Below are 12,458 nucleotides of genomic sequence, written 5' to 3' on the forward strand. Positions count from 1 at the left end.
TCAAGTAGGACCCGGCGGCAGATGACCAGGTATGGGTGGCCGGCTGCCAGCCGTCAACTCGGCGGCCAGCAGCCGGTCCCAGAATGTCTGTCTTTGGGTTGTCGATCAACGACGTTCGCACTAAGCGGCGGCAGGGCAACTGCCGGCCGGCAGACAATTGACATGGCCCAGTAACGAAAGTAAGAGAGAAAGAGAGGATGGAGACAGACAAGGGCTCAGCCTTGCCGGCCTGCATCCAGAATGAGGGTTCAAGTGGAAGGGGGAATAAAATTCGGGCTTCTACCCTACCATATCCCAGTCATAAGGGCTATGGAAGGCAGTCCAAGGGAGGATTGAAGAACACTCTAAAGAATATGAGGGTACCCGCCGGCAGCCGGCTCGGCCGGCGGCAGACAGGGGACCTCAGGCCAGTCCTACAATAACCCTTAGGGTCAATGTAGAACGACGGCCAGGAGGGTGTTGGTTCATTCAACACGAAAGAGATAGAGAGGAGGGGGTAGGTGTCCTACAGGTAAGGTAATGCCCGAAGGCACTACTTAACCTAAGGGATTCTGGTCTCATGGAGTAACCTCAGGTAGGAGAAATCATTTCCTCAGGTTGGGTTAGTCAAGTGAGAGAGCGTCTGTAGGATACCATCTCTCAAGAGAACAGAATCTCGTGCCAGAGACCTTAGCCAGTGAATAAGTCATTTCTTCGGTCTAAGGTCTACCAGCACAGGACTGTCTGCTAGGCCAAGGAAGGGGGAATTGTCATACTAAAACCCCCAAGTATGGTCTAGGGAGGTCTAGCCTCCTGTAAGAGCAGCTTAACCAAGACAGGAAGATGCCTAACACAGACTTATACTCTGATGTCCCATTCTAAACTCAAAACCAACTCAGTGGTTAGGAGAAAGAAAACGGAACGTCTCAGTAAAACTTTGCCAGAACTCAGTTCACAGCTGGTGAAGACTTCATAGCGACCAAAAAACTCCAAAATAGCTAGAGATAACACAGGATAACACCGGTCAACGAAGCTACGAGAGAAAGAATGGCTCGGTGGCGCCTCGCGGTGGCGATTTGGCGCACTATTTACAGTACAGTAGGAGTGTCGCCTCGTTAACGACTCTCCTTATTCTTGCCTCTCTTTCCCCTCGAAGTGAAAGCGCTATTGGGGGTGTAGATAGCCATGAGACGTGTCAAGAATACGTCCTCTGATATTACGCGATATCCCTTTTAAAATTTTAAGGGATATTTGCTCCAGGAGTTAGAATTCTGGATACCTTTGGTAAATTCTCTGGGATATATCACTGTAGTCAAATATACCTAGGAAGCTACCTTTGAAGGAACTTCCATCACGACGACATGGCCTGAGCCCAAAAAATATGCATTAAACAAAATTAATACAGAAGAATATACTATAGTGGTTGATTTGGGATAAAGATAAACGGATTTTGAGCGAAGCGAAAAATCTATTTTTGGGCGAGATGGCCATGTCGTCCTGATGGAAGTTCCTTAAAGTAGCTTCCTAAGGGATATATGTACTACGGTGATATTCCAAGAGAATTTTACCTTTAGGTATCCAGAATTCTAACTCCTGGCGCGAATATCCTTAAAATTTCTCCAAAGGATATCACATAATATCAGCGGACGCATTCTTGACACGACTCCATAGCAATCTGCACCCCAAACAGCGTTTTGGCTTCGAGGAGGATGTGGCAAAAGGAAGCCGTCCAAAGGCTCTCCCCGCTCTCGTAATACTATTGGGAATACAACAGCGCCATTCCCATGACGGCGGACATTCCTTGTAGCATTGAGCGTGGTGTTACAGATACAATACCACGGAAGGGATACTGTGAAGATCTTTTCTTTTAGAAGAGATGGGTGGGTCCATCAGGACGACATGGCCATCTAACCCAAAAATAGATTTTTCGCTTCGCTCAAAATCCATTTTTTGGGCTCAAGCCATGTTGTCGTGATGAAAGCATACCAGAGCATTAGTGTATCTGTGGATTTTTAATCAGTGCCTTAACCTTATAGCAACCTTTTCTATGGTCATGGGGACCCCATGAGACAAGGGACGTTACCGTTATTCGTCACCATCACTAATCATAACCAATGTTAGTGCTTCCTGCCTCCTACAGGGAAGAGTCATTCTAGACAGTAGAAAAGGGATCTTGAGGTTAACAAACATAGTATGACCAAACATAAGTACACACTGAATATACAAATAGTCTCATAGTTGTATATTTGCTAAAATAACATCAGTGTCTCTTATATCTATTATTTGATGCATACAAATATATGAGGGATACTTACTTTGGTAAGTTGAAGAACTCTGGCATGTATACATACAATTGTCTGGCGAAGGTGGACGCACTACATTCTAATAGACATTTACTACTAATAAATGACTAAAAGATGTTCAGTAAAACGAATGTAGTATGACAATGGGATTATACCTGTAACAAGTACAAAGACTATACTGTATTTCCTTCTTGAAGGAAGAAATGATGAGTGCCACTCTCAGACTGAAGAAAATTATAAAAAAATTTCTCTTCATAATTCCTGTACTGGTTACTTCTATCTGCACTGTGTACTTCGTACACCGGCACTAGTGCTATCTGTATAATTCCACACCTGGGATTGTGAACAGAGCCAGTGTTATCATGGTAACACTTAATTAAAAGAAGTCACACCTAAGAAGGGTGACCTCTTCTCCTTTTAATTGACAGTCCCAGTCAATTAGCTGTTCATCGTAGAATTAGACGGCAGGTTAAATATTCTACCTGGCGTCACCACATATTGCTTCAGATCATGGAATTGTCTAGCATAGTGTATGTAGGACACTCTGGAGGATTCTCATCCGTTACATGTGCGAGGACATGTGAGGTCCCAAACCAAAAACTGTTTACTACAGTAATTAGGGGGCAGGTTTTAATACACTACCTGCCGCCACTATGCAGTGTTCTAGTTCATGCACTTGTTTTGCATAGTGTTTGTAAAACACTCTGGATGATTTCCATCCAGTGTATGAATGAAGGTGCTCAAAGTCCATATACTGAAAGAAGTTCAGTGATGAAGCAATCTTTCTCGGATCATGACCTGCGGGAGTACTGTCCGGATCCGCTCTACGAATAAAGTAGCCGAGCTTCGCCCTTAGTTGCTTTAGGGATAAATTTGATCCAGAAGTTTCTCCTTTAAAGAGCTGTCCTCCCCTGAAGTCTGAAGTTCTACGAAGATAGACCTTTAGACACTCTACAGGACATAGAGAGACATCTTCCTTCAGAGGGCAGATTCTCCAGGGACCCCACCTCTTAGTGGGTAGCTCGTTTTTAGCGAGAAAGGATGGATCAGGAAATAGATTCAGTTCTTCCACTTCCGTGAACTGAATGTGACCCTTCATCTCTGGATAGGGCCACTATTTCACTAACTCTAGCCCCGGAGGCAATAGCGAACAGAAAAATAACCTTTTGGGTTAGATCCTTAAGAGAACAATCTTCATTGTTCACAGATGAGGCATAATGTAAGACCTTGTCCAAAGACCAAGAGATGGGCTTTGGTGGTACCGCGGGCTTAAGCCTAGCACATGCCTTCGGAATCTTATTAAGGATTTCATTCGCCAGATCCACTTGAAAGGCATATAGGAGAGGCCTAGTCAAGGCTGACTTGCACATATTTATCGTATTGGCCGCCAGACCTTGGCTATGAAGGTGGACAAAGGACAGACAGAAATTCATTGAAATGTTTTTCGGTCCTTTTGCTTTGACAAACGCAACCCACTTTTTCCAGGACGACTCATATTGTCTTCTAGTTGACCTGGCCTTGTATTCTTCTAAGAATTCTTTATTGCCTTTTGAGATCCCAAACCTTTTTCTAACCGCTAGAGTGAGAAAATCATGAAATGAAGGGTTTGGGTTCTCTGTGATAAAACGAAGGCAGTTAATTTCTGAATCTTCGGAAATATACCTAGGGTCAGAGCTAGGACCAGCCTCATCTAGTTTATCAGCCCCACTAGAGGATCCTCGTATGGGGCTATACAGCGAAGTAGTTTCTTGAAGACGCTCGTGATGAAGAGGTCGAATTGCAGTTCCGGGACTTGTTCCCATCTGGGAGGGAATATGTCTGCGCCCATGGACCATTCCAACTCTATCGGTTTGTATCGAAATAGAGTATCCACCGTCACATCGTGGATCAGTTGTAAATGAACTGCTGGTAGGTGCCGTCCCTTCAAGAGAGGGATGGGTAACTTCACCAAGACTGAATGAGACGTTCGAATGTGACGTCTTATTATCGCTTCGGTGTCCCAGATCCGTCGTAGGGAGCCTGATCTGTGTGGAGGGGGCTTCCCCGCCCATGAAAGGACCAGCAGAGTCTTGGGACTTTCGTGCTCTAATTTCTGTTAGAGAAGCGATTAAAGAGGGACCGATCTCAGTCTTTTTTTATCTCTTCAAGCGTTTGATGCGTGTTTTCTCCAAGCTCTTAACGCATCTTTCCGGTGTGCCCTTAGCACCAGGTCTGTCACTATAGCGAACTGGGGAAAGATTAGCGCTTTTTCCTGTTGGCGTTTTGGTATTCTGACTGAATACCTGAGTCTCTTGACAGACCTCACGAGCTCCTTTTATATTTCCAAAGGAGAGGAGAGTTGATGTGACTGAGGGCTTCGATGGTTTTTTAAGCATCGAAACCCCTGAGCTGGAGAAAGTCGAGACTTCTAGAAGCCTATCTTGCATCCGTGATGTCCCAGGAACCGGGTCATCTCTTTGAATGCACATTGGCTGGACACTTCGGGTGTTGCCCACTCCAGCCTCTTGATCAGGTATATTAATACCTGAACTATTTCTAGACTTGAATTTGACGTGACTAAGTTCGTCAATCCTTTGAAGATACTTAGAACTGTGAGTCACGTATCTTCATTAGGATGAATGTTACTCTCTGTAACATGAATTCTAGATAGGAGGAATGGGGGTGGTTGACTGGAAGGTTCCGAAGGACACCTTTCAGGTCTGACAAGACTACGAACACCCTTAATTGGAACAAGGTCCATATGTTCAGAAGGATTAACATTCAGAACTTGCTGTTTTTTATGAACTTGTTGAGTGGCGACAAGTTCAGAATGGCTCATTGATATCTTGAGTCCTTTTCATAAACACGAAGCAGCCTTCCCTGGAACTCGATGAGCTAAAGTTTTCTTACTACCTGTATGCTCTATAGCTCTCAGGTATACTACTCCAAGAGGGTTTTGAACTGTAGGAGAAGGTAAGGAAATGATGGTAGGGACATTTCTGTTTCCCATCAATGGCTCATCTTGAATAGGCTTTGGACCGAAGGATCGAAGGTCCTGCGATCCTGAGGGAAAGTTCCTCCTAGCTGAAGCGTCTTTATGCTTCGAGTAGTCAGTAGGCTTAGACTTTTGACCATCTGCCTGTAGCATCGTGGTCACTGGAATAGTGGGATGTTGTTGAGCAGCCTGGATATTTCCAGCATTTCCAATCTTCTTTTTAGGTTGGGGACCCACAACCACAGAAGATTTTCTCTTTGAAGGAATGCCCCATTTTTGGAGAAGACCTATGTTCTCCATGGTGGCGTTCTTAATTACTTCCTTAGTGACCTCGTCTGGGAAGAGGTCTTTACCCCAGATGTTGGAAGATATTAGCTTCCTTGTTTCATGTTTTACTGTTGCATCAGCGAACACAAACTCTACATGCTCTCCTAGCCTTCATAAAGGTGTAAAGGTCCTTCACCAAGTAAGCCATATGCATTTTGGCTATGACCATGAGCATGTCTGGGGTACTCTCGTAGGTTGAACACAACTCTATGTAGTTTTGTAGAGAAAGGGATGTCGCAAGTCTCTTCTTTGACTCCTGTTCATTACACAAGAGCAACTCAGACAATTTAGGGAGATATACCTTGAATTGTCGACTTGCGACGTCCTTGTCTAATTTTCCTACTGAAAATGTCAATTGGACTTCCTTCCAATCCTTTTCCTGTCCGGGAAAAGCTGGTGACAAAGGCTTGCACACATCGAGTGTGGGACATGGCTTACCCGCCTCTACCGCTTTGGCAACAGAAGTAAATGCCTTCCCCATAAAGGGGAATGAGAGTGAAGTAGGAGCAAGAAAGGAAGGGTGTCCGTTATTCAGTGAGAATACCTTCGACTCTGAATAACCCGCCTTTCTTGGACTACCTGAAAGGATAGTCTGTGCCTTATCATGGTCGAGAATCAAGACCTCCCTTTGGTTCCGTTCCTTTTCTTGACTTTGGTTCGTACTTCAATCGGACCCAACAATTAGGGAAAGCATCAAAGCTTGGCCAAAACTGAATTTTGTCTAAAGAAACAGCACCTATTTTCTCTGAGATGCAGAGATTGCCATTTGAAATCAGCATCTGCTCCGCGAACCTCCAGGGATTGGTTATGGAGCATGTTGGTAGATCTTGATTCATGGGTCGTTTGACTGACCCCTGGGAAGCGACAAGAGAAACTTTACGAGAATCTATCTTGCGTTTTACTTCCTGCTTTTCGTTTTGTCTACGAGAGCTCTCTATTTGATTCTTCAGTTGCATACATAATTGTACCACATTATCCAAATTAGGGGTAGAACACGAAGATGTCGACATCGATGGCTCTAAAGCCGGCACAGGCGGAGGAAATTCCGACGCAACATTTTCCTCTTCTACCTTGGGGCATTTCTTGCCCTTAATCCCAAAGGTTTTCTGGCCATCAGGGGATGTAGTTAGCTCTTGAGGCATTACTGTTTCCTCACTTGCTTCCAGAAATAGTAGCTTACGCATCCCATCATTAGGTAGGAAAGGTCCCGGAGAGATCTTTTGAAAGCCTCTCACCCAGTTGCGTAATTTATATTGAGCTGTATCCCTAGTCTCTGTAGACTTGGGATTTTCAAAACCTTCGGACATTAATGTCCAACATATATTGCAAACCTGTGGGTTCCAATAATGTAGGGATCCGGAAATAATATAGCAGGGGGCATGAAACCTGCAAGTATTATGACTGTAAAAATACTTACTCTTGGCCTTGCAGAGGACTGCAGCACAAGGTATCTAGTGTTCCTCCTATAAAGAAAGGAAATCCAAATGAGTATACAATGGATTATCTCCTTGACAATCAACATGCAAATGTCCTTTACAATAGAGTAGCTTAGGATAGTAAGCTATAAAGGGATAATAGGAGATACATACTTGTGTACCCCTGTGAGCAAATGCTGTTGCCTCCCCTCAGTATTAACTACATGGAGATTTCTCTATAGAGTAACTCCAAGTAGAAGGACTCTCACCCCTAGGGGTAGAGAAGTATCAAATCACTGTCCCAAATAATGTTAATACTGTGGGGTCAGGATGACTGATTCTCGATCAGAATATTGAAGAAAACTATTCATTCAAAATATGAACGGTACCAGCAGAATGCTCGTACAAGGGTACCCAAGGTATGTCAGAAATACTACTGTATCGTGGTATTGTAGTTTTCTAATTGCAGTAAGTCTATATTGCAATTTACTGGTTACTGTACATCATGTATTGTAGTCTAGTCATTATGCTGCCTTCATAGTAGCATATGACAGTATGGTCCATCTAGCATGAAGCTAGCTGGACTAGGAAAATAAAGACATATATTTGTATATCCCACTCAGCCTATTTGCTATAGTCTTCCTACTATATTAAAATATAGAGTTTCCTGATCAGGGAGACTCAAGGAAAAAGGCTCCACCCTTTAAGGGTTAGGAGTGTATTACTCCTGCCTTGAAGTGTTTAATATTGTAGGGTAATCCTAATACTGATTTCTAATCAGGAAATTGAAGAAATCATATTCATTCAATATAGGATTGGGCTCAGCAAATGCCTGTGTTGGATATCCAAAATATATTGGAAATAACTACTAGTATAAACTATATACTGTAGTAGTTTTCTATCTGCAGTATATTCTATAATGCAGATATACTGGCTACCTGTATAAAATATACAGTAGTTCAGCCGGCATGTAGCTGGCATAGCTAGGTCTTGCCGGCATACCCGGCATGCTAGCTAGAGAGAGAGAGAGAGATAGCATGGAAAAAAAGGCTACTCCTTACTGTGAATGTATACAGTAATTAAGGATGTAAAAGTCTAATTTGACTGCCTTTTTCCAGAAAGAAGGTTCTAATAGAAGGGGAGAATGTACCATTCAGGCTTCCATGCAGCTACAGTACTATTGCCGACAAGGTACCGCCGATACACTGCCAGCCGGCAAGTCCAGCAGTACCATTACCGTCGGCGTGCTGCCAACTGAGTCAGCACTATCTGTGCCGGCCTGGCCGGCAGTACCCCGTCAACAGGCCCTGTAGCAGCAGTCCAAGGGAGGACTGAAGAACCTTGGGAACAGAAGGGACTTCCCTCTCATGGTCGCCGGCAGCCATCTTGGCTGCCGGCTGGGCCGGCAATTGCCGACAGATGATGTGGTTGGCGGCAGTATGCTCTGCCGTCAGCCAAAGACATGGCTCGAGAGGGAGTCTGGCTGGCTCCGGCAACCTACCAGCAAAGGAAGGTTGCAAGATGCCAGCCTAAAGAAAGACAAGGGCTCAGCCAACAAAAGAGGACAGAGGGGTAGGGAACAGGGTCCTGTAACGAGTGTGAAAGGAACTGGCAAAAATTGTCAATCCTACCACCTGTAAAAGAAACTCTGTTTCGTTATCGGCAGAATCCCAGGGAACAGGAGAGACTCAGTTCTCCAACCCAGAGATTGCCGACACAGTTAAGGGGATGGCGGCACTGTTTCTTCAACAAAGAAGAAACAGAGTTCCAATGCCACGTATCCTAGACTAAAGAAAATTACTCTTCAGCCCAGCGTACTGTGTCATAGGACTAGTCTTTTAGTCGCAAGGAGAAGATGGTATCCTACCATTACTTCAAGTGCGGCTAATGAGGGCTAACCTCCATTGCCGGCCACCTAGCCGGCAGGGGAATGATGGTATCCTACAACCTATTCGCCCTGCCGGCAGGTCGCCGACATAAGACTAAATACTCTGAGATTCTGACTAAATCCCAAAACCCGATGGTATACCACAACCAACGGTTAAGGGAAGAGGCAGGACAAACTCTAAGTTAGCCATGTCTGAATAAAATTCAAGGCACGGCTATTAGGGTTGTAGCCAGAGGCTACACTCAGAGGGAAAGAGATTACCCTCTAGTCTCCGAAGAGACGTGTAATGTTTCATAACATTCTAGTAGGTATCAGTCTCCACTGAATGAAAACAATACACGAGGGTAACCGGGGAAAGTCTGAACGTATAGTAAAACGTCTAGGTAAGGTTACCTAGGCTATACGAGATCTCGGTTACCTAAATCACCGAAACTCTAACTATACGATCAACAGAGAAAAGGGGGAGACAAAAATTATGCACATTATCGAAACTTTACAAGAGTAATTGCCTAAATAGCTAAATAATTAATATAATTAAATAAAGCTATTAAAAACTGGAAGTCGTTCTGCTATCTAAATAACACATGCCTAACGAACGACGGCGCCGTGACTGGCCTAGCTCTAAAACACAATAAGATACTCTAATTTCATAGTGAAACAGGAGCTAAAATATACTCATAGTAAAGACCCGATAATCAACTTTCCAGAGGCGGAAGAAGATGGAGAAAGCATAATAATCATCCTGTAAAACGATCGAAAAGTTAGATCACCAGGAAATATCACCTAGCGAGATCGCTACAAAAAAAGGAATGTCCGCCGTCGTGGGAATGGCGCTGTTGTATTCCCAATAGTATTACGAAAGCGGGGAGAGCCTTTGGACGGCTCCCTTTTGGCACATCCTCCTCGAAGCCAAAACGCTGTTTGAGGTGCAGATTGCTATGGAGGCGTGTCTAAGAATGCGTCCACTGATATGCGATATCCTTTGGAGAAATATTAAGGATATTCGCGCCAGGAGTTAGAATTCTGGATACCTAAAGGTAAAATTTTCTGGGAATATCACTGTAGTACATATATCCCTTAGGAAGCTACTTTAAGGAACTTCCATCGCGACGACATGGCTTGAGCCCAAAAATACAAAACAAGGAAGAAGCAGACTGAAATGAAAAGGAAATAGATAAAAGAGAAAAACTGGAAACATATTTTAGCTTCAAATAAAATTATTAAATAAAATATAGTTGGAAATACTAATTAAAAGGGAATAAGGATTAAGAAGGAAAATAAAAAATCTGTAGAAGGGAGATAATTTGGATTAAGGTTTTTATGTAATAAACTAGGCTGAAATTAACAATAAGAAAACGTGAATAGCAGAAATGAAAAGATAAGTGAAAATGAAATAGAAATGAGGGAGGAATAGGAGAAACCTTTCAGCCTTTGGACCAACATTCCGGTTAAGTGAATTTTCAGAATAAATTTTTTTATAATGTTATATAAATATGTTATGATAATGTTATCAATAGTTCAACAGCCAGTGACTACAGCCTTCTGAAAGCTTTATAAACAATGCACAGGCTGTCTGCGGAAAGAACTACAAGTAAATTTAGCCTTCTGGAAGCAATATGAACAATTTTAGAATTCTTGAAATTGTATTAAATGTTGTAGAGCAGTGGTTCCCAAACTGGGGGGCGTGAAGTCATCTGCTCAAAATTACTTGTTTAATAGAATAATAAAATCATTAAAAGAACAAATATCTGTCATTACATACATGCATCCATCTCACTAAATTTGACCAGAAATTGTGCCTTAGTCTCATAAGTATTTCCAAATATTATATGCCATGTTTTCAAATTATCTATTCTTAAAATTGCAACTCAATTTTGCCAATTTGCTAATGTTCAAACTTTTTTTTGCTCACTTTGAACCAAATGTTTCGTTTTTAGTTGCTGGAATGTACTATTACTTGTTTGGGTGGCTTTCATTATTAAAATGTAATACAAACAGAAATCTGTTTTCCTGTACAATGCTAAGAAATAAATGTAAGAATCATTTCATATAAAAAAAAGAAAGGAGTGGGGGCGTACGGGTCTACTGGAAGCAAAAAGGGGGCATCAGGTAAGATAGTTTGGGAACCACTGTTATAGAGGCTTTCTGACAAAAAAGAAAAAAAAAACTTTCAGTGATTTGAGTCTTCTGGTAGTGTTATAAACATTGCAGAGGCAGAGCAGTGAGTACAAATCTTTTGCATATCGGAAAAAATAAATCATTTTCACTCTTCTTACGTTTAAGCAGTAGGAAGCACAGGCAGCAATGAAAGTAGGAAGCACAGGCAGCAATGAAACCACCATTGCTGAGACAGAGAGAAGCTTTCCTCCCGAAGCTACCTAAGGAACTCCTCTAATGCTGGTATAGTGGCATCTAGGGGAGGGATACAGTGGATAGTCAAATCGAGGTTGGGGGATTCAATTGATAAGGAGTTTTTACTGTAATTGCATATTTCTGAAGTTTATCGATTTCACAGCTTTTTATGTGTAGAGGTAATTTATTGGTATTAAAGGGGATTTCTTAGATGTCTTCAAGGTTTTACTTGTTTATTATCATCATCATCATCATCATTATCATTATTACTAATATTATTATTAATTAAGCACAGCCCTAGCTGGAAAAGAAGGATGCTATAAGCCCAAGGGCTCCAACATAAAATCCTAAATAAGTATTCACAGAAATTATGTTTAGGATTTATTATAAGGGACTGAAATTCACAAATTCCTCCTCTTTGCTTCCAGTCTGTTCTGACCTCCTTGTTCGGTATCATTATTGTGCTTTCTTGCCGTCATGATGTTATGGGAGCTACAAATTCTTTATCGACTTGGTATGCCTTAGTTCTTGCAAGTTATTTTATTTATGATACCATCGCCATGTACAAGGTATGTACCTAATTTGAACATTTTTTATGGCTGTAAACTTTTTCAGAAATATTTAATTACTATGTATAATACTGATTGAACAATTACTTTGATGTACACAATTATAAAATTATTTGAGCTGTGATGTCATTAAAATGTTCATCTCTTACATAACATCGTAAATGTAACTATTATGTTGGCCTCTCTATTACAACCATAGAAATAGATTTGAGCTTTTCATCTCCATGTAGTATTCAGGTACTGTAGTTTTTTCACCTTATTGTATAATTGTGTTCTTTGTAAATGTTTCACATCTCTCTTGCTTTAGCATCTTGCTGAGGAAATATATTTTTTTTTTACCTTTGGTTAACTTTAAAACATGAAAATCTTTTCACATCTTTTTCATCATAATTGATTGGGCAACATTTTTATTTTCTATGTTGTTCCTTGGGTACCCATTGTTTACTTTCATTTGTTCCCATACAAACAAACCTTCCGCTTTTTATTTGGGTATTACTTCTAGTGTAGCTAGAAGGCAGCCATTAGATTTGAAGTCCGAGGTGGCATGCTTACGTAACCACTACAGTGGGTAGGTAGAGGGGGTTGGGGTGCTGGGGGCTAGCCAGCCACCTATATTAACTCACGGTTCAGTGAATCACATTTTCTCTTAAT

General features: G+C 42.0%; 2 protein-coding genes across 6 annotated transcripts in view; one reads left to right on the forward strand and one right to left on the reverse strand.

The window, feature by feature from the left end:
• The window catches only part of ArgRS-m (arginyl-tRNA synthetase, mitochondrial), a 644,356-nt gene that overhangs the window by 243,402 nt on the left and 388,496 nt on the right, over nucleotides 1-12,458 (reverse strand). The window lies entirely within an intron of this gene.
• Nucleotides 1-12,458, forward strand: part of LOC137658731 (TLC domain-containing protein 3A-like) — a 161,966-nt gene that overhangs the window by 85,098 nt on the left and 64,410 nt on the right. For 4 of the 5 annotated variants that reach the window (XM_068393743.1, XM_068393740.1, XM_068393741.1 and 1 more), the window contains exon 3: nucleotides 11,667-11,807. The exons of the other annotated variant lie outside the window; for it this stretch is intronic. In XM_068393743.1, coding sequence (XP_068249844.1) covers nucleotides 11,667-11,807 — 141 coding nt within the window. The remainder of the gene's footprint in view (nucleotides 1-11,666; nucleotides 11,808-12,458) is intronic. 5 annotated transcript variants of the gene reach the window in all.

Source organism: Palaemon carinicauda, chromosome 19, assembly GCF_036898095.1.
Source record: "Palaemon carinicauda isolate YSFRI2023 chromosome 19, ASM3689809v2, whole genome shotgun sequence".
Classification (NCBI taxonomy): Eukaryota; Metazoa; Arthropoda; class Malacostraca; order Decapoda; family Palaemonidae; genus Palaemon; species Palaemon carinicauda.